Below are 22,573 nucleotides of genomic sequence, written 5' to 3'. Positions count from 1 at the left end.
ATAGGAAAAGATGATTTTGTGGGAAGAGTTTTTCTGAAAAAAAAAAAACCTCTTTACCAAATCCAAATGGGATGGAACGTTAAAAAAGGCAGATTTTGCTATTTTTTGTTTTTAGTCTTTACAGCCTTATGTGGTCAGGTCCATTTGATTACAACTATATTAATCTGTGGAGTTTATGTTTTAGTAGAGATGAGCAAATTAATTTGCAGGGCCCAGTTCCAATAATCACTTAAGTAATCTGTGCCCACATTGATTGCACTCTGCTTTTATCTCCAGTGTCGCCGCATCCATGAAATGAGTTGCGATAAGAAGATTGAGGCAGATGTAGTGATTGACAGCAGCGCTGCCCCAAAGCTTCTAACACTGTCCTCAAATAAATGGTAATCAAGGAACGGCACTGGCGTCCCTCACCCTGCTTCTATCCCCGCTACTGATGACGATTCATAGGGAAGTGATGAGTGTCACACGGCTTCTGTCCCTTCACTACGTCTTGTGTCATAGCAGCTGCGGCAGCAAAGACAGAAGCAGAGTGCTGGCGCTGCCCTCACCTCTCTCATAGCTTCTATCAGCACCATGGATCCAAGACATCAGGGGGCACTGAAAGAAACTACAGTGAGTAATGGCAGCACTGCCCCCGGATGAGGTCCTTGTACCAAGAGTGATAGTCGAGGCAGGGAAGCAATGGGACCCCCAGCCTTGTAACAAAGTAAAGAAAAAAACACAACACATTTAGGAACTAAAAGAATAGAGAGAAATATAAAATAGCCTACAACAAAGCCAATAATAAAAGTACTTTGGGTGTAAAAATATATATATTTTCAAAGGACATCTTAAGTATCAGACCACCCATTTAAACCCTTGTACTAGTTTTAACAGCAGCCATCAGAGCTGGATCCATTTGCTGTTTTTAGAGGCAGATTCCAGATATACAATGCAATTGAATTTTTCCGGTTTATGGAACGGACTGTTCCTACGCATTGTCCCTTTATGAGGTAATAACTGTGTAACGCTTCCATGGATCCCGCTGATTCTGACATTGTTTTCTCGTGACATATTGTACTTCATGTTAGTGGTAAAATTTCATTCATATAACTTGTGTTTATTTGTGAAAAAAAAAAAAAAAAGAAATTTGGTAAAAATTTTGAAAATTTCACAATTTTCCAACTTTTAATTTTTATGCCCTTAAATCACAGAGATACGGCACACAAAAAACTTGAGTAACAATTCCCACATGTTTACTTTACATCAGCACAATTTTGGAACCAATTTTTTTTTGGAAGTTATAAGGGTTAAAAGTTGACCAGCGAATTCTCATTTTTACAACACCATTTTATTTATTTTTTTAGAGACCACATCACATTTGAAGTCACTTTGAGGGGTCTACATGATAGAAAATACTCAAAAGTGACACCATTATGAAAACTGCACCCCTTAAAGGGAACCTGTCACCCCCCCCAGGTGTTTTTAAGTAAAAGAGCCACCTTGTGCAGCACTAATGCTGCATTCTGCCAAGGTGGCTCTTATTTAGCGTCTCTTCCACCGCAGAAATAATCCTGCGTGGACGCGCGGCCAGAGATCCCGCCCCGCAGACGCTTAATATTATTTTATTAATACTTATTTATATAGCGCCATAGATTCCATGGAGGTGTACATGAGAAGGGGGTTACATACAAATTACAGATATCACTTACAGTAAATAAACTAACAATCACAGACTGCTATAGAGAGGAGAGAGGACCCTGCCCTTTCAGGCTTACATTCTACAGGATGGTGGGGAAGGAGACAGTAGGTTGGGGGGTTGCAGCAGCTCCAGTGATGGTGAGGCGGTAGCTCCAGTAGTGGTGAGGGGGCAACGGGGATCATTGCAGGCTGTAGGCTTTCCTGAAGAGATGGGTTTTCAGGTTCCATCTGAAGGATCCGGGGATAGGAATCTTGGGCATGAGAGCCGCAGAGAACTACTGCGCATGCCCAAGATTCCCAGCCCCACAGTGTGAATAAATCATAAGCGACTGCGGGGCGGGATCTCTGGCCACACGTCCACGCAGGCGCGATAGGAAGGCCAGGATGTGAGGGCATGGGCAGCACTAACTGCACATACCCAAGAAAAAAATATTACAGCGCAGGCCCAAGGAATTGAAATGAACCTGAGGAGGCGGCGCCAAATTCAAAAGGAAGACATATAATTGTTGGACGCGAGGCGTCTGTGTCAGAGGGGGAAAGACCTGACCCCCGATCAAAAATCAGGTATGTCTGACCAATTTTAAAAACAATTATTTCTGCGGTGGAAGAGACGCTAAATAAAAGAGCCACCTTGACAGAACGCAGCATTAGTGCTGCACAAGGTGGCTCTTTTACTTAAAAATGCCTTGGGGGGGGAAATTGACAGGTTCCCTTTAAGGTGCTCAAAACCACATTCAAGAAGTTTATTAACCATTGAGGTGCTTGACAGGAATTTTTTGAATGTTTTTAAAAAAAAAAAAAAATGAACATTTAATTTGTTGCACAAAAAAATTACTTCAGGTACAATTTTTTTTTATTTTACCAAGGGTAACAGGAGAAATTGGACTGCAAAAGTTATTGTGCAATTTGTCCCGAGTATGCCAATACCTGATATGTGGGGTGAACCACCGTTTCGGCGCATGGCAGAGCTCGGAAGGGAAGCAGCGCCATTTGACTTTTTTGGCTGGAATTGAGATCGGACGCCATGTCACGTTTGGAAAGCCCCTGATGTGCCTAAACAGTGGAAACCCCCAACAAATGACACCCTTTTGGAAACTAGAAACCAAGGAACTAATTTAGATCTGTGGTGAGAACTTTGAACCCCCAAGGGCTTCACAGAGGTTTATAATGTACAGCCGTAAAATTAAAAAATAATTATTTTCCCACAAAAATGGTCATTTCACCCTTAATTTTTTTTATTTTCCCCAAGGGTAACAGGAGAGATTGGATCCCAAAAGTTGTTGTGCAATTTGTCCTGAGAAGGCCGATACCCCATATGTGGGGGTAAACCACTGTTTGGGCGCATGGCAAAGCTTGGAAGGGAAGGAGCACAGTTTGACTTTTTCAACGCAGAATTGGCTGGAATTGAGATCAGACGTCATGATGCATTTGGATAGCCCCTGATGTGCCTAAACAGTGGAAACCCCCCAATTCTAACCCCAACACACCCCTAACCCTAATCGGAAAATGGAAATAAAATTTAAAAAAAAAAAACATTTTTCTATAACTAAGGAGGTGATAAAGGGGGGGTTTGATTTACTATTTTTAGCGGGTTATGTTTGGCAGCTGTCATACGCTAAAAGACGCTTTTTATTGTAAAAATATTTTTTGCATCACCACATTTTGAGCGCTACGATTTTTCCATATTTTGACCCACAGAGTCATGTGAGGTCTTATTTTTTGCGGGACGAGTTGACGTTTTTATTGGTACCATTTTCGGGCACATGACATTTTTTGAACGCTTTTTATTCCGATTTTTGGGACACAGAATGAACAAAAACCAGCATTTCATGAATTTCTTTTGGAGGGGCGTTTACATTGGTCCGCGTATGGTAAAATTGATAAAGTGGTTTTATCCTTCGGGTCAGTACGATTACAGCGATACCTCATTTATGTCTTTTTATGTTTTGGCGCTTTTATGCAATAAAAACAATTTTATAAAAAAAAAAATTTTTTTTGCATCGCTTTATTCTGCGAGCTATAACTATTTTTTCACTGATGACGCTGTATGGTGGCTCGTTTTTTGCAGGACAAGACGAAGTTTTCAGCTGTACCATGTTTATTTACACATTTCTTTTTGATCGCGTGTTATTGCACCTTTTGTTCGGCGGTATGATAAAGCATTGTTTTTTGCCTTTTTTTTTTTTTTTTTTTGAAGGGGTTCACTAAAGGGGTTAACTAGTGGGACAGTTTTATAGGGCGGGTCATTACGGATGTGGCGATACTAAACATGTGTATTTTTATTGTTTTTATTTACAAAAAAAAAAGAATTAGGGATTTTTTTATTTTTTTATTATTTATTTTGGGGTTTTTTCATAATTTTTTTTCATTTTATTATACTGTTCCAATGTGGGACATTACAATAAAGTGTCAGATTGTTGATCTGACAGTTTGCACAGGCTTTCTCAGTGCCTGCTCTCAGCAGGCATTGAGGATGTCGCCTCCCTGCAGGCCCCTGCGGCCATATTGGATCCGGGGAGCCTGCAGGGAAGAGACCCTCGGAGCAGTGCAGCACACCGCGCTGCTCCGAGGGTCTCAGGAAAGCACGCAGGGAGCCCCCTTCCCTGCGCAATACTTCCCTAATCCCCCGGTACACTGCGATCATGTTTGATCACAGTGTGCCAGGGGTTAATGTGCCAGGGGCAGTCCATGACCGCCCCTGACACATAGCTGACACCCAGCCACGATCAGCGGCACTCCCCCAAGGAGCGCCGCTGATCGCTATGACGTACTATCCCGTCCCAGGTCATATGGGCCCAGGTACCGTTGACGGGATAGTACGTCAGATGTCAGAAAGGAGTTAAAATGTCCTAAAAAATAAAAGCTAGTCATTGCTTACTACACCAAACTATGTAGGATATTAAAAATCTGACCTTGACATTACAATATTGCAAAACGATCTGGCTAAGATGTCTGTATGGGCAAACACTTGGCAAATAAGGTTTAATGTAGATAAATGTAGAGTAATGCACCTGTGACAGAGAAATCCTATTGCTTCATATACATTAAATGGGAGTATACTCCGGACTACAAAGCAGGACTTTGGAATTCTGGTTACAATCAAGCTGAGCAGCAAAAGGAGATTCCAGCAGCCAAATAGGAAAGGGTTCTTCACAGTTAGAGCAGTCAGAATGTGGCATGCCGACCACAAGAGGTAGTAATGGCAGACACTAACCGCTTTTAAAAAAGGGCAGGATGATTACCTCATTACACATAATATTGTGGGCTATAGTTAAATTAGCGACAATATGTCTAATTGGTGGAGAAAGCTCCATAAAGTTGAACCTAGGTCTTTTTTCAACCTATGCAACTATGTATGTAACTACTGTATATACACTGCTCAAAAAATAAATGGAACACTTAAACAACAGAATATAACTCCAAGTAAATCAAACTTATGTGAAATCAAACTGTCCACTTAGGAAGCAACACTGATTGACAATCAATTTCACATGCTGTTGTGCAAATGGAGTATACAACAGATGGAAATTATTGGCAATTATCAAGACACCCTCAATAAAGGAGTGGTTCTGCAGGAGGAACAGGAGGAGCACTGCCAGAGCCCTGCAAAATGACCTGCAGCAGGCCACAAATGTGCATGGGTCTGCACAAACGGTTAGAAACCGACTCCGTGAGAATGGTCTGGGGGCCCGACGTTCACAGATGGGGGTTGTGCTCACAGCCCAACACCGTGCAGAGTGCTTGGCATTTGCCACAGAACACCAGGATTGACAAATTCGCCACTGGCGCCCTGTGCTCTTCACAGATGTAAGCAGGTTCACACTGAGCACATGTGACAGACGTGACAGAGTCTGGAGACGCCGTGGAGAGCGATCTGCTGCCTGCAACATCCTTCAACATGACCGGTTTGGCAGTGGGTCAGTAATGGTGTGGGGTGGCATTTCTTTGGAGGACCGCATAGCCCTCCATGTGCTCGCTAGAGGTAGCCTGACTGCCATTAGGTACCGAGATGAGATCCTCAGACCCCTCGTGAGACCATATGCTGGTGCAGTTGGCCCTGGGTTCCTCCTAATGCAGGACAATGTCAGATGTCATGTGGCTGGAGTGCATCAGCAGCTCCTGCAAGATGAAGGCATTGAAGCTATGGACTGGCCCGCCCGTTCCCCAGACCTGAATCCGATTGAGCACATCTGGGACACAGAGGTCGCGCTACATATTTTTCAGGGGAGTAAAAATACTCCTCCCAATATTTTTGAGGAGTATTTTTCACCACGGAGGAGTACACAATTTGTATGAATTAAGATTGGCCATACAGGGGTATACATTGCCGTGCTATTAAAAAAAACATTAGGCGAGATTGTGGGTGTAATGTCATGGAGCAAACTACATGACGGGCAGTGAGCTTGTGCTCCCTCTTAAGAGTGTCCGGTGCCCAGATAGCAGCGCCAACACATATGAATGTTCCAGCACACAATCAGTGCCCACATCACAGAATACCCTGCACCCAAAATCCAGAGACCACAATGTCCTACACATCATGTGCAGCTAATGAAAGGCACAGTGCACCCCCCCGTATACAGTGCCATCGCAGTGTGCATAGTCCTTACAGCGTGCCCACACTCCGCTGTCACCTTGGCTACGCGTCACAGGGTGCACGGTGCCAGCCATCTGTTGATTTACTGAACCCAGACTGAGCGGACTGTGCCCACACCCGCACGTCAGGACAGGACCCCAGAGGTCATCCTCGGATAATGCCCACAGGGGTCTCCGGAAGTCCCCCCGGTCCGCACCATATCCAGTGCCCACTCTCCGGGGCACCTCCTGCCATTTGTCACCAGCCACAATGAACTGATTGATGCCCCTGGAAATGAGAACAAAAGCCATGCGATGCCCAGAGCAGAGAGCGGACCACCCTGCTGCCTAGGAAACACCTCACCCGCTGTGCCCACCACCATGACACCATGCCCGGGGGTCAGACCCATGTCTTTATTACTGCCCCCAATGAACCAGGGGCACAGGAGACCCAATAATGGGCAGAGCAGGGGGCAATGCCCACCCCCAGTGCCCCCGGGGCAGATGCCAGCTGCAGCCCGCAGGGGAGCAAAGTTCCAGGCAGCACTTACCTGTGGCACAGAGCAGAGAAATGCAACACCGTATCGTGGCCGCCATCGCCCAGTCCTGGGGCCACTTCCATCCAGCAGCGCCTGGTGCACGCTCACAGCCCGGGCAGCACCTGGCACCGACTCTCCGCTGTCTGCAGGGGCTCCAGCACAAGAGCGTGGAGCGGAGCGGAACATTCCACTGCGCCCGGGAGCAGGGGGAGGCGGAGCGTGTGTGACAATGAGCCCGACCGCGGAGCGCAGCAGGTGGGAGACGCTCGCCTCCCCGCCCCCCTCTCCTGCCAGTGGTACAGCCGGGTCTCCCAGCCACAACATCTGATACTGCCCTTTCCCCAGCTCCGTCCAGCTCGCTGCCACTGTAGCTTAGAACGATGCGTCCCGTGGACGTATCGTACTAATCTGAAGGCGTTTTTTCGCCTGCCTGTGCGTCAGACGCCCAGACAGGCGTTAAGGCGACCTCTGCTGGGACATAATGTCTCGCTCCATCCACCAACGTTGTACCACAGACTGTCCAGGAGTTGGTAGATGCTTTAGTCCAGATCTGGGAGGAGATCCCTCAGGAGACCATCCGCCGCCTCATCAGGAGCATGCCCAGGCGTTGTAGGGAGGTCATACAGGCACGTGGAGGCCACACACAATACCGAGCATCATTTTGACATGTTTTAAGGATATTACATCCCACTTTAATTTTGTGTGACTCGAAATCTAGGCCTCCATTGGTTAATAAATTTGATTTCCATTGATGATTTGTGTGTGATTTTGTTGTCAACTTTGTACAGAACAAAGTATTCAATGATAATATTTCATTCATTCAGATCTAGGATGTGTTATTTGAGTGTTCCCTTTATTTTTTTGAGCAGTGTATATGAAGTTATGCCAACATATAGTAGATGTAGGGTAAATATTATTTAGTGATAGTTTTATACAGGCACAGAAGCTTAACTTCAGAAAACTACTAGTTTATCCACACAGTCATTACATTTTGTTAGTTATTCAGAAATACAGAATGCAATAATCCCTTAATGATCAGATCTTAATCGCTAGACCATTTTTTTTTTTCTTGTTTCTGCTTCTCAGCAACCACAAACTTTATTTTCACTCCAATATGGCTGTATGAGGCTTTGACTTATGCAGTTGCATTTTTTTTTAATTGCTATTTTGGAGAAAATACAAAGTGCAGTACAATTTATATCATTTTTTCCTCTAACACAAATATAGAAGAATAAGGAATTATTTTGTTTAGTTACCTTTTTTTATTAATTATCTGCTTTTAGGGACTATCTGTCCAGTGGGCGGTCCCATTAGTGTGACAGCTATCTCTGTATACGCTTTTATACAAAGAAAGCTGTCATTCTCTGGGGCAACATCATGCTACACACTATATAACTGGAATGAATATATTATATATATATATATATATATATATATATATATATATATATATATATATATATATATATATATATATATATATATATATACACACACACATACATATACACAAATGAACAGTACAGACCAAAAGTTTGGATACACCTCATTCAAAGAGTTTTCTTTATTTTCATGACTATGAAAATTGTAGATTCACTCTGAAGCCATCAAAACTATGAATTAACACATGTGGAATTATATAACTAACAAAAAAGTGTGAAAACTGAAAATATGTCTTATATTCTAGGTTCTTAAAGTAGCCACCTTTTGCTTTGATTACTGCTTTGCACACTCTTGGCATTCTCTTGATGAGCGTCAAGAGGTAGTCACCGGAAATGGTTTTCACTTCACAGGTGTGCCCTGTCAGGTTTAATAAGTGGGATTTCTTGCCTTATAAATGGGGTTGGGACCATCAATTGTGTTGTGCAGAAGTCTGGTGGATACACAGCTGATAGTCCTACTGAACAGACTGTTAGAATTTGTATTATGGCAAGAAAAAAGCAGCTGAGTAAAGAAAAACGAGTGTCCATCATTACTTTAAGAAATGAAGGTCAGTCAGTCTGAAAAATTGGGAAAACTTTGAAAATGTCCCTAAGTGCAGTGGCAAAAACCATCAAGTGCTACAAAGAAACTGGCTCACATGCTGCAGAGGATAAGTTCATCCGAGTCACCAGCCTCAGAAATAGCAGGTTAACAGCAGCTCAGATTAGAGACCAGGTCAGTGCCACACAGAGTTCTAGCAGCAGACAACAACTGTTAAGAGGAGACTTTGTGCAGCAGGCCTTCATGTTAAAATAGCTGATAAGAAACCACTGCTAAGGACAGGCAACAAGAAGAAGAGACTTGTTTCCGCTAAAGAACACAAGGAATGGACATTAGACCAGTGGAAATCTGTGCTTTGGTCTGATGAGTCCAAATTTGTGATCTTTAGTTCCAACCACCGTGTCTTTGTGCGACGCAGAAAAGGTGAACGGATGGACTCTACATGCCTGGTTTCCACCGTGAAGCATGGAGGAGGTGGTGTGATGGTGCTTTTCTGGTGACACTCTTGGGGATTTATTCAAAATTTAAGGCATACTGAACCAGCATGGCTACCACAGCATCTTGCAGCGGCATGCTATTCAATCCGGTTTGCATTTAGTTGGACCATCATTTATTTTTCAACAGGACAATGACCCCAAACACACCTCCAGGCTGTGTAAGGGCTATTTGACCAAGAAGGAGAGTGATGGGGTGCTATGCCAGATGACCTGGCCTCCACAGTCACCAGACCTGAACCCAATCTAAATGGTTTGGGGGGAGCTGGACCGCAGAGTGAAGGCAAAAGGGCCAACAACTGCTAAGCATCTCTGGGAACTCCTTCAAGACTGTTGGAAGACCATTTCCGGTGACTACTTCTTGAAGCTCATCAAGAGAATGCCAAGAGTGTGCAAAGCAGTAATCAAAGCAAAAGGTGGCTACTTTGAAGAACCTAGAATACAAGACATATTTTCAGTTGTTTCACACTTTTGTTAATTATATAATTCCACATGTGTTAATTCATAGTTTTGATGCCTTCAGAGTGAATCTACAATTTTCATAGTCATGAAAATAAAGGTTGACTAAGGGATGGAGGATGTGTGATGGGTATATGGGCACTGGACTATGGGATGGAGGACATGTATGACGGGTATATGGGCACGGGGCTATGGGATGGCAGATATGTATGATGGGCATATGGGCACGGGGCTATGGGATGGCGGATATGTATGATGGGCATATGGGCATGGGACTATGGGATGGCGGATATGTATGATGGGTATATGGGCACGGGACTATGGGATGGAGGATGTGTGATGGGTATATGGGCACTCTGCTATGGGTTGGCGAATATGTATGATGGGTATATGGGCATGGGACTATGGGATGGAGAATATGTATGATGGGTATATGGGCATGGGACTATGGGATGGAGGATGTGTGATGAGTATATGGGCACTCGGCTATGGGATGGAGGATATGTATGATGGGTATATGTGCACGGGCCTATGGGATCGTGGATATGTATGATGGGTATATGGCCATGGGATGGAGAATAATTATAATGTGCTATAACTAACCACAGTTAGTTACTATGCCCGGGCAGCGCCGGGCTCTTCAGCATGTATATATATATATATATATATATATATATATATATATATATATATTTTCAAGAAAGCCACGCATTTCAGTAGAAGCATGCAATAGTGATTTCCTTATCTCAAATAATTCACTGAAGCAAAAGCCAACAAAAAAGTGTCAGTGTCTCGATAACTTGTCATGTAGCCTTGAGCATAAATTACAGCTCGACAATGACGTCTCATGCTGTTCACAAGTCAAGTTATTGTCTGCTGAGGCATGGCATCCCAAGCTTCTTGAATTGCGGCCCTCAGGTCTTTGAAGTTCTGGGATACAGCGTTACGAGCCTCTACACGGTGAGTCAGCTGAACTCATAAGGTTTTCTAGGGGATTCAGGTCTGGAGAATGTGCAGGCCACTCCACTTGAGGTACCCGTCTCCAGCAATCTTTCACTTAGAATGAGGCCTTGATGAGCTTGAGCATTACCATCCATGAAGATGAAATTAGGCCTGTGTTGTTCATGCAGAGGCACGACTGGATTATTAATGTTCAAATATTAGGGGCAATTGTGTAGGGCAAGTGTAGGGCAATTCTGTATTGACTAGACATACCTGCCCACACTACCACCACCAAAGGTGGCAACAGTGACTGGTGCATAGATTCTCCTTGACCTCTCAAACATCATTGGCAGTCATCATTTCTGCTCAGTGTGAACAGTTTAATCAGTGAACAGCACTGAGGCCCACTGGTCCCTCATTCAGCGTAGATCAGGTACTCTTGCAGGTAATCTACCACGCAGATCACGTTGATGTAAGCTGTTTTGAATGGTCTGACGTGAAACTTGGGTGCCTATCACTAGCCCTAAATGTGCCTGAAGTTGGGTGGCAATCACCATCCGATCCAAAGGGCATTGTTCACAATGAAGCAATCATCGGTGTGGGATGTGGCCAAAGGACACCACTTCTCTGCCTTTCTGTGACTTTTCCAGTCTCTGTTACAACCTGCTGATAACACTGACACTAAGCTCAGCAGCCAGTTCCCCCTGACAACATCCTGCTTGAAGTCTCACAATGGCGAGGTACTGTTGATCAATTGTTAAGCGTCGCCTTGGCCTCATGATGTCAAAATAAGAAGAGCATGATGTGGAGGACTGTCTAAAACCAATTCTTATTGAACCCCGAAATTTATTGTCCGATTTATGGGTCAAATACCTGTTATGAACAGCAAGTTGTGCAAAAAGTACTGAACCATTCAACAGTTGGACATGTGCATTCAAAAGTTTATGGACAGTCACATTAAGTTCCCCTGAAAGGTTAGAGTTCATCTTAGGTACATCTTGAAATTTCGCCCAAAGTCAAATATCCCCAACTTTGACTAGAGATACCATAGATGGATAGTAAAAAAAAAAAAAAAAGTTCAGTCACTTGGATAAGTAAAAATATTAAATGCTATTCTCTCAAACCAAATCATGTAAAATACAAAAAAAAAATACTTTTTGAAAGAAAATGCACTTTCTGTAAGGAATTACCAGTCAAGTCATGAATATAAGTAATGGAGATAGAACAACTCACCTGTTTTAGGGTAAATGTATCTCCCTTGGCACCTGCTGTATGTAGAAGCTTGAGTAGAGCTGGTTGTGGTCGTACCTAGAACATGGAAAAAGGTGGGAAATCCAGGAAGATTACAAAATAATAGTATTTTTAGGTTCTAATCTTAGGGTTCGCTCATATCTGCGTATAAAATCGGCAAGTGCAATTTGAGAGGGAAAAAAAAAAATTGCATTGGACTCGCAACAAGGTTATTCAATTAGGCAGTGTTCATGTGCGAGTTTTTCTTCACCTGAAATAGGGATGAGTAAAAATTTTAAGCATGCTGGGTGTGGCTGTGTAAACCGGCCAAAACTCAAAGAAAGTCAATGGGTGACAGAAAAAAATAAAATCATAAGGCACACGCTACATTTATGTACCGTCCGATTTTTATGCACCCATCTCATATGAAACCCGACATTTCATCAGCTGAGTATAGTAAATTTACAGCGTGACCTGTCAGAATAAGATACATAGCTAGAAAGAGGTCACTGAGATATACAATTAGTGCAGAGTGTGTGTAGATTACAATACATGTATTTAGCTAACAAAAAAAAAAAAATAGTGTGGGGTCCACTTTATTTTTGTTAACCAGCTGAGGGAAAGCAGACAGCTGGTCTTAATAGTCTGGGAAGGGGGCAATAAATATGGAACTTCCCAGGCTATTAATATAAGCTCACAGTTGTATACTTAGCCTTTACTGGTTACTAAAAAGAAAATGAAGTGGGGGGGTTCACCCCTATTTTTCAGAATCAGCAAAAGCCAAGTAGGCAGCTGCGAGCTAATATTAAAAGGCTAGGAAAGGGCCATGGATATTGGCCCCCTACCAGACATCATCAGCCTTCAGACACCCCAGAAATGGTGCATTCGTTAGATGCGCCAATTCTTGATCTTAGCCTCGGGTCTTCCCGCTTGCCCTGGTGAGTTGGCATGCAGGGGAAGAGTTTTGGGGTTGACGTCAGCTGAGCACACTGGCTGATGTATTTTATAAAATATTAAATGGTCTTTGTCTATAAATGGGTTCCCAGTTTTTTAAAAATCTTTGGCCCCAAATGCAGTAAAAAAAAAAAAAAATATATATATATATATATAAATCTAAGGCTATGTGCACATGACATCAATAAAGTGGGTCAGCTCCATAACCCGCTTGAATAACACATAAAAAAGACTGAACATTTGCACTGTAATGTTAAAACTACACTTGTTGTGAATATTTTCAACTCTGTTTAACCACTTCAGGTTTTTAAAGACATGTAGTGGTTAAAAGTGACTGGTTCATTCGTCAGATGGCTTCCGCTTGGAAGCCAATCATCTTATAAGTACCAGGTTAAAAAAATTAAAAAAGAAAAAAACCACACAAAAAAAACTGCTCCAAAAATGATCAAAAAGATGCTAAAAACAACTTGGGGAAAAATACAGCTGGCAGTTGCCTGAAACAAAACTAGGTGGGTACACCAGCATGATATGCATGTAACCAAACAGTGAGTTTCTCACCATCCCTGGGTCTAACAGTCTCTGGCAATGATCCTGGTCTCTGTTACTGTTTGCAGCTCTGACATCACATCAGCAGCATTGTAGCCAATAAGCGAACTCAAGGGCTCTGCCCGAGCAGACAGCACGAGACAATGAGCTCACAGATTAAGTGCAGTGATGTCGATGTGACGTCAGAGGTGCAGACAACAGACTCCGGGAGCAGCAGGGAAAATGTAACTCTGGACCCAGGAAATGTGAGTAACGCGCAAGTTGTTTGTTTAACCTCTTCGCGACCGCCCACAGTAGATAAACGTTGGCGCTTGCTGGGCTTTGTGCAGCGCCGACGTTTATCTACTGTCGGCGGTTTTGTGCCCCCCGGGACCCCCTCATACCTTATAACGCGGGGATCCCGGTGCACAATGCATGATGGGACCCCCGACGTCATCGAGACCTGATTGGTTCAGGTCCTGATGACGTCGCGTCACAGCAGCCAATGAGAGAGCTCGCTGGGAAAGCTGCTTGTTTCCCGGCGATCTCCCTCATTATAACGCGACTTCTCCTCTGAGCTCATGCTGACAGATGAGCAGAGGTGAAGCAGCGTTACAGTGTGACTAGATCGCTGCCTGGCACAGCTGATCGCTGCCTGGCACAGCTGTGTCAGGCAGCGATCTTGTCACACAGTAACGCTGTTTCTCCTCTGATCATCTGTCAGTGTGAGATCAGAGGAGAAGTGGCGTTACTATGTGCCGGGCAGCGATCTTGTCACATAGTAACGCTGCTTCTCCTCTGATCATCTGCCAGTGTGAGATCAGAGGAGAAGTGGCGTTACTATGAGTCAAAAATACAAAAAATAAAAAACACAAAAATAAAAAAAAAAGTAAAGAAAAAAAAAGCAGGTAGGCAGGCTAGGGTTAGGGCTAGGGCTAGGGTTAGGGTTAGGGCTAGGGTTAGGGCTAGGGCTAGGGTTAGGGCTAGGGCTAGGGTTAGGGCTAGGGCTAGGGTTAGGGCTAGGGCTAGGGTTAGGGCTAGGGCTAGGGTTAGGGCTAGGGCTAGGGCTAGGGTTAGGGCTAGGGCTAGGGTTAGGGCTAGGGTTAGGGCTAGGGCTAGGGCTAGGGTTAGGGCTAGGGTTAGGGCTAGGGTTAGGGTTGGAATTCGAATTGGGGGTTTCCACTGTTTAGGTACATCAGGGGCTCTGTAAATGCAATATGACGCCCGCAGACCATTCCATCAAAGTCTGCATTCCAGAACGTCACTACTTCCCTTCCGAGCCCCACCGTGTGCCCAAACAGTGGTCCCCCCCCATATGTGGCGTACCAGAGTACTCAGGACAAATTGGACAACAACTCTTAGGGTCCAATTTCTCCTGCTATCCTTGTGAAAATAAAAATTGGGAGCTAAAAGATCATTTTTGTGGAAAAAAAATGATTTTTTTATTTTCACGGCTCTACATTATAAACTTTAGTGAAACACTTGGGGGTTCAAAGTGCTCACCACACATCTAGATAAGTTCCTTGGGGGGGTCTAGTTTCCAAAAAGGGGTCACTTGTGGAGGATTTCCACTGTTTAGGCACATCAGGGGCTCTGCAAACGTGACATGACACCCGCAGACCATTCCATCAAAGTCTGCATTCCAAAACGTCACTACTTCCCTTCCGATCCCCACCGTGTGCCCAAACAGTAGTTTTCTTCCACATATGGGGTACCAGTGTACTCAGGACAAATTGGACAACAACTTTTGGGGTCCAATTTCTCCTGTTACCCTTGTGAAAATAAAAAATTGGGGGCTAAAAGATCATGTTTGTGGAACAAAAATGATTTTTTATTTTCATGGCTCTACGTTATAAACTTCTGTGAAGCACTTGGGGGTTCAAAGTGCTCACGACACATCTAGATAAGTTCTTTAAGGGGTCTAGTTTCCAAAATGGGGTCACTTGTGGGGGTTTCCAATGTTTAGGCACATTAGGGGCTCTCCAAATGCGACATGGCGTCCTATCTCAATTCCAGCCAATTCTGCATTGAAAAAGTCAAACGGCACTCCTTCCTTTCTGAGCTCTGCCGTGTGCTCAAACAGTGGTTTAGCCCCACATACGGGGTATCAGCGTATTTGGGAGAAATTGCACAAAAAATTTTGTGGTTCATTTTCTGTTTTTACACTTGTGAAAATAAAAAAAATGGTTCTGAAGTAAAATGTTTGTGAAAAAAAGTTAAATGTTTATTTTTTCCTTCCACATTCCATTCATTCATGTGAAGCACCTGAAGGGTTAATAAACTTCTTGAATGTGGTTTTGAGTACATTGAGAGGTGCAGTTTTGCCTGGTCACGAAGGCAAAAACAGGCTCAGGCGCGAAAGGGTTAAAGAAAGAAAACCTGTTGGGGGACCAGAAAAACTCCTTAAATTTTGGTCATCAGTTTTGATAAATAAGGAGTCCAATTATTTTGCTTTTCTGGTCTAGTTTTTGTTGTTTTATGCTGGTTTTTGACTGGCACAAAATTCTTTTAACGTGGGCTTTTTTGTTAAGTCTATTTATACATGTTTGTTTTTTTTTGTTTTTAACGTCCGCCAACGTGGGTGAAGCTTTGTTTTCCATATATATGCGGACGATCAATTGCGTCTTTTTAAAGAGTCACTAAATTTTTCCCAAACCTACTTTGGATCCCAATTGAAGTGATTACAAGTTTGCCTGAAATTTTTGCCACATTTTAGTGGAACATACATCTTTGGTGCTGTAAAAATGAACAAAAATATAAAACAAGAATAAAATGCTTGTTACTTTTGCATAAAATTCACAAATTGTGTGCTATTTTGAAGAATTTGGTGGAAAAAAAAACATTTTTATAAAAATTAATCAGGCACAGTGTTTTGTTTTTTAAATGTGTTAAAAGAGAGAGACATTTAGGATGAAAACCAATATTCGTTACAGCCCATCCTTTTAATGTCTTAATAGCTAATCATTTGTTACTTCAAAATCTAACAGATCTTTTCTGTGACGCTCATGATGAGCTGTTCTCGCATACCGCATTTCCCTCGGAGTCCTGTAGGTTTGAGGGATTCAGTCCCAGCAGCTCCTGCGAGGAGGTAGAAGTTGACATGTTGGCAGTGTCACAGCTGTGTGTGAAGTAGTAACTGCAGAAGAGGGAAAACCAAAGTAAACCACAAGCACATAACTCAGGAAAGACTGATGAGCACAAGTATTAGGGATTGTCCTGCCCTACACTGATTACCAGGTACATGGCTGAAGTAATGAGGAGTACAGCCAGGTGGGTGATCTGAGGGCCGTTCCCTGGGAATGCCAATGCACAAATTTCTACCCAATATTGCAGGGGCCATGCTTCGACATGGCATAAATGGCAGTTACCAGAGGTGGAAAAGATCATCATATGACCTCATGCTATAAAGAATATAGTTACACAAAGTATGCACATAAAAAAGGGGCAACACTCAAGTATTTAGTGCTACATTATCTAGGAAATCTGATCTTTTACACATTTTTTTTTAAGCTGCAGGCAGTCCTGTGTGTGGCCACGGTCTTTCCACCGCTTCCCTGCGCAATCACTAAGGCTAGGACGAAACTGCAATATTGGACACAATGATGTCATCATGTGATGGGCTGCGACACAGACAAATGTTTCCAAACATGTTGGATTTTCTGTCGCAAGAGACAACCTTGCCGTTCACACCAAGACAAGTGGCACATGTATGGCCTGTAGCTGGTTATACATATGCGTGCACACTCAGCTGAGCATGCATGTGTTTTGAATTGTGATAGTGGAGTTAGTCGCTGACAGACACCTCTGGTGATGGATCATCTTCACTGAGATCAAAAGGATCAGATGGGCTAAAGACCAACAGCCCACGCCTTCTCTTCCCAGACATCTGCCCATAGCAGAGATTCAGGAAACCCCCCATAAATTGGACCACTGGTTGCGTCATAATCTATGGATTTAGCCGGCATAATTCTAAGGCATATAACCACGTTAGGTGAGCACTATGTGGCAATACAACCAGATAGAGTCACACCCTTGTCCTGTCTAGTAAATACTGTGGCGAGCTGTCAGTCTTCAAAATCACTTTGGGTGTAATGAAGATCTGTCATCAAATAGTTCTCCTGAACGTCATGATATTGATTGCTTATTCTTAGAAGTCATTAAGTTCACATTGGTGGAACGGGTCCTTAAGGCAAGTGGAAGCAGGGATGGCTCATGAACAACTGGGGCAGCACTGGGAACAGATTCTGAAAGGCTCACAGCCAAATGATCCGGATCACCAAAGGCAGCTGTCAGCCATGCCCCTGCACTGCCATTTGTGGGAGGGGGGCAGCAGCCCCTGCACTGACAGTGGGGGGCCCAGCACTGATCAGCAGTGATGGGGCAGGTGGGGATAGTGTCCGGCACATGAGTGAAGCTGGGGTGCGAATATACTAATAAATCCCCCAGCGAGTCCCCCGGAGGCCTCCAGCACGTGATGGCGCACACGTCTCAGTGTATAGAGCCGGCCACTGCGGACGTGCTTGAGGCCAAGGAGCCCATGTGAGGGACCTGGCCAGGGGCCAATGCTCGCGGCTTTCACTTCTCACCGTATATTCGGCCTATTACATTCTCATCCTGGCCTACACGCCGCTTCCGCAGCCACCACTAAGGACGACTAGGCGCCATATTGCGGGAATTCACCGCTTCCGGTTCACGTAAAAGGGTGTCGCTTTCCATTTCCGGTTCTTAAAAGGGAAAAAAAAAAAAGGCTGGGTGATAACGGCCTGTGTAAAGCGGAAGTAGTCACCATAGAGAAGCCGTAGGGTAGGATAGAGGGGCGGTACTTTTTGAGCAGTGGGCTGGGATTAGAGCGCTGGAGGGTGGCGGCGGTTTATGACGTCACTGCACCTCACAGAGCGGGAGACTCTAGGTCTAGTACAGTATATGCTGCGGCTCCAATTACTTGTACATAGACTGTACTGTGGGCAAGAAATCATTAGCGATATGGTCGGACAGGTGGACTGCCGCGAATAACACGGTGTATTGGGTGACGGATCGACAACGAGCCCGGATAGCTCAGTCGGTAGAGCATCAGACTTTTAATCTGAGGGTCCAGGGTTCAAGTCCCTGTTCGGGCGGCTCTTTTCTTTTTTTTCTTCTATTTTTACATTTCATTAAAATTCCTGTGCATTTCATCAGTGATGTGCGAGGTAAAACAACACTGCACAGTAGATCATGTGCTGGGAAAGTAATGCTAGTCATATCTGTTGTTACAGGGCACAGCGTGCTCCTACTGCACCCTAATATTTCACCGCATGTAATACAAGCACTTTTATTATAATTTTTATTTTATTCTACTTTAGGATTGATTAAAAAAAATAAATAAAAACTCGAGCGCCGCCCGAACAGGGACTTGAACCCTGGACCCTCAGATTAAAAGTCTGATGCTCTACCAACTGAGCTATCCGGGCGCTCATAGTAAAGTATGCGGATTTCCACAGCATAGTGATAACAGGTGTTTTCATTTTCCTGTTTTATTTTCTCATCCCTTTGTCCAAATGCCATCACTTTTTTATTTTCCTGTATGAGGTCTTGTTTTTTTGGGCAATGATACCATTGATTTTACTGGAAAATGCCATAGTCTAAGAGCTGTAACTTTTTTTTTATCTTTTTGAAAAAAATCCTTGTTTTTTTGCAGGACGGTTTGGAATTTTCATATATACCATTTTTTTGCATATGACTTTTTGATCACTTTTTATTCACTTTTTTTGTGAGTCGCTATGATGAAAAAGCAACATTTTGAGCCTGTTTACGATGTTATTTTTTCAATTCGCTTTAAGGAATAAATAACGTGCCAGTCTTATAGAGCGGGTCGTTCCGGACGTGGTGATACCGATTATGTGTACTTTTTTTGCTTGTTGTTGTTTTATCACATTTGCTATGTTTTGAGTGGCTAAATGATTTTTTGTTATTTGTGTGTGCTTTTTTTCATATTTTATTTTATCTTTTCACTTAGGCCTGTTTCACATTTCAGTTTTTTGGCGTCAGTCAAAATCCGCCAATTTTTGTAAAAAGCGGATCTGCCTTTTTTTGGCGGATCTGCCCTTTTTTCCATTGAATTACATTAGTGGCTGATTTTGGCGGATGGTCATCCGTTACATCCGCTATTCGGTGGATCCGCCAGATTTCTGGCGGATCTTGCCTGAGGTGGACAGACTTTGTAAGGCCTGTTTCCCATTTCAGTTTTTTGGCGTTAGTCAAGATCGGACATCGTGGCGGATTGACGGATCCGCTATAAATGTGTCAAAACGGATGGAAGCGGATAATACGGATCCGTTTTTTGACGGATCCGCTATACGGATTTTTATACGGATCCGTATCATCCGTTTGCACCCGTTTTTGTCATCTGTTGGATCAGTTTTCTGACGGATCTGTTTTTCCACACTTCCAAAATGGGATGCTCCCAAATATGATTGGCTCTTGGAAACTGCTCCCAAACGTGATTGGATCCTGGAAACTAGTGGAAAGCTATATATAGAGTTGAGCGACTTTGGTCGGATCGGGTTTCATGAAACCAAATTTGTTTCAGATGAAACTGGTCCGACTAGGACAAAAAAAGTCGGAGTTTCGTCCGAAACCCGACCCCAATGAAGTCAATGGGGAATAAAAGTTGGCATTGAGCGGATGACATTCATCCACTCAATGCCGACTTTTATTCCCCATTGACTTGTTTCATGAAACCCGATCCGACCAAAGTCGCTCAACTCTAATAGCGAATATTAATAGCATCTGTGTGGATTTTGATTTTGAGTGCAATCGTTTGGCAATTATTGCTCGGCAGAAGGAGGAAACCAGACTGCGCATCCTGCGTCGGAGAAGGAAGAGACGGCAGTGGATTCATCCTATAAATGCACAGAGATTGACCCTTGGAGTTTTTTTGACACGTTATCTTGAATTGAGGGATAACCCTGAGAAGTTCTTCAATTATGTGCGGAACAGACAGGACCTGTTTGAGATTTTGGTGGAGCGTGTTGGAGCGTAAATCCAGAGAAGGGACACCTACTTGAGCTTTTCAATATCACCGGTGGAGCGTCTGCTGGTGACCCTTGGGTAAGCTATCTTTTATTTAAAAGTTTTCAGATTCTGCAGACTTTTATTGTCATGTTCTTACTCGTAGTTTGTATCAAATTTCTTTTTTCCCCTTTTTTTATCAGATTCCTGGCAACTGGAGAATCCTTCACCTCCCTCCATTACCAGTTCCGGCTTGGGATATCTACAATATCTGGAATAGTCCAACAGACCTGTCGGGCATTGTGGGATTGTCTACAGGAGGAGTACATCCCACAGCCAAAACAGGAAAGGTGGTGTGAGATTGCTGAAAAATTTTCAAAAAATATGTCAGTTTCAGAATTGTGTTGGTGCAGTGGATGGGAAGCACATAAGGATTGTGAAACCCGTTGGATCCGGATCAGAATATTTCAATTATAAGAAATTCTTCTCAATTGTACTGATGGCAATTGCAGACTCAAAATGCAAATTTATTGCGGTCGATATTGGTGCGTATGGTCGATCCAATGATTCACAGGTTTTCAAGATGTCTGCAATGGGCCGTCGTTTGTATGGAGAAAATTTTGATTTCCCACCTCCAACACCACTCCCTGGAACAGCAGGCCCACCAATGCCATTTGTGTGTGTTGGTGACGAAACATTTCAACTGTCTAAACATCTTCTCAAGCCATACGCAAGTCATGGATTGACACACAGGAAAAAAATCTTTAACTAACGATTAACAAGAGCGCCAAGAGTGGTGGAGTGCGCTTTTGGGATTTTAACATCAAAATGGAGAGTTCTGTTAAGTGCCATAAAAATGAAAACTGAGACTGTGGATGAGGTGGTGAAGGCATGTGTGATCCTGCACAATTTTGTAATTTCAAAGGAGCCAGTTTCCATTGAAGAAAATGTTTGTGAAACCACCTTGTAGGATTATCACCAGACAAGTGTTCGGCGTACTCTTTCAGAGACAAAAATGAGGGACACATTTGCTGATTATTTTGTATCAACGGAAGGAAGAGTTGACTGGCAAGTAGAGATGAGCGACTTTGCCTTTTTTAGGGTCGAGTCGGGTTTCATGAAACCCGACTTTCTCAAAAGTCGTGTCAAACGAAATCGGCCGACTATAGGGAAAAGTCTTGAAACATGAAACCCAATGCAAGTCAATGGGGAGAAAAGTCGGCAGTGAGTGGAGGACTGTAAACACACCTGGCATGAATTTTAACCCTAGAGGCGGCGAAATCTCTCTCTCTTCTCTCTCTCTCTTCTCCCTCTCCATCTCCCTCTCGCTCTCTCCCAATTCCACTCCCACTCTAGCTACGCTCCCACTACGCTCCGCTCCGCTTCTCTCATTGGCTGAAAAAAGTCACGTGCAAGCATTCAGCGAAACCCGACTTTGGCGCTTGGGTCGCCGACCGCATGGACATGCACTGAGAACCTATAGGCAGGGTTCCTATCCAACCCACTCCTCCTCTCTGTTCTCATTCCACTTCGTTCCGTACTTGTCTTTCTCTCTTATGGAAATGCAGGTTACAGTTCTACGTCTCTCTCTCTCTCTCTCTCTCTTTTTCTTCCAGGGACCCTCACTCCTGTCTGAGTGGCTTCCGTCCCGACTGACCTTCTGTCAGCCTCTCCTCACTCTCTCTGTCGGCCCCCTAAGGGACTGACCTCGACTCCCGTCCGGGAGACTGAACTGTCCTTCCCCGCTGGGTGACTGACTTGTCCTTCCCCTCTGGGAGACTGAACTCTAATTCTATCTTTCCCATTCTTTTTATACTAACTCCACCCACCTCCCAGCACATCTCGTGTTACGAAGCAGGATTCCAAGAAGGGGCTCGGCTACCCTGTTATGATTGAGTCACCGTAGGAGGCAAAAATAGTAATGCTAGCTAAGTCCAGAAAACCATAGAAGTTGGCAGCTATCGGATTGCAGACCCCTGAACCTATCAACACAACTAGCAGTAGCCGTGGGGGGCTCCTACGATGCCCTAGGCCCCTCGATCACAGCCGGAGGACTACATAGCCTAAAGACAGAAAGGTAAATCTAAACTGCCCCAGAGCAGACCCCAAAGTAAAAGGCAGCCCCCCACATATAATGACGGTGAAGCAAGAAGAAAGAACAAAACACAGACAGAAAGATAGACTGAGCAAAGATGGGGCCCACGC

The 22,573-nt window shown here is 43.9% G+C and overlaps 1 protein-coding gene and 2 non-coding genes across 5 annotated transcripts in view; 1 reads left to right on the top strand and 2 right to left on the bottom strand.

The window, feature by feature from the left end:
* MDM4 (MDM4 regulator of p53) overlaps nucleotides 1-18,121 on the bottom strand; it is a 73,290-nt gene extending 55,169 nt beyond the window's left edge. The window contains exons 1-3 of one of the 3 annotated variants that reach the window (XM_073587169.1): nucleotides 17,965-18,121; nucleotides 16,406-16,514; nucleotides 11,903-11,977 (exon numbers count right to left, since the gene is read on the bottom strand). In XM_073587169.1, coding sequence (XP_073443270.1) covers nucleotides 11,903-11,977; nucleotides 16,406-16,480 — 150 coding nt within the window. In that variant the 5' untranslated portion in view covers nucleotides 16,481-16,514; nucleotides 17,965-18,121. Of the gene's footprint in view, nucleotides 1-11,902; nucleotides 11,978-16,405; nucleotides 16,515-17,964 lie in introns of those variants that run through there. The other 2 variants (XM_073587171.1, XM_073587172.1) reach the window with 2 other exon arrangements.
* Nucleotides 18,122-18,422: 301 nt separating this feature from the next.
* On the top strand, nucleotides 18,423-18,495 carry TRNAK-UUU (transfer RNA lysine (anticodon UUU)). Its single transcript has one exon. It is a non-coding gene; the product is annotated as a tRNA-Lys (tRNA).
* A 260-nt stretch (nucleotides 18,496-18,755) lies between these two features.
* TRNAK-UUU (transfer RNA lysine (anticodon UUU)) lies at nucleotides 18,756-18,828 on the bottom strand. Its single transcript has one exon. It is a non-coding gene; the product is annotated as a tRNA-Lys (tRNA).
* Between the last annotated feature and the right edge of the window lie 3,745 nt (nucleotides 18,829-22,573).

This window comes from Dendrobates tinctorius, unplaced genomic scaffold, assembly GCF_039654945.1.
Source record: "Dendrobates tinctorius isolate UK_male_01 unplaced genomic scaffold, ASM3965494v1 ptg000098l, whole genome shotgun sequence".
Classification (NCBI taxonomy): Eukaryota; Metazoa; Chordata; class Amphibia; order Anura; family Dendrobatidae; genus Dendrobates; species Dendrobates tinctorius.
Note: the sequence above shows the minus strand (reverse complement) of the source record. Positions and strands in the feature narration are given on the sequence as shown.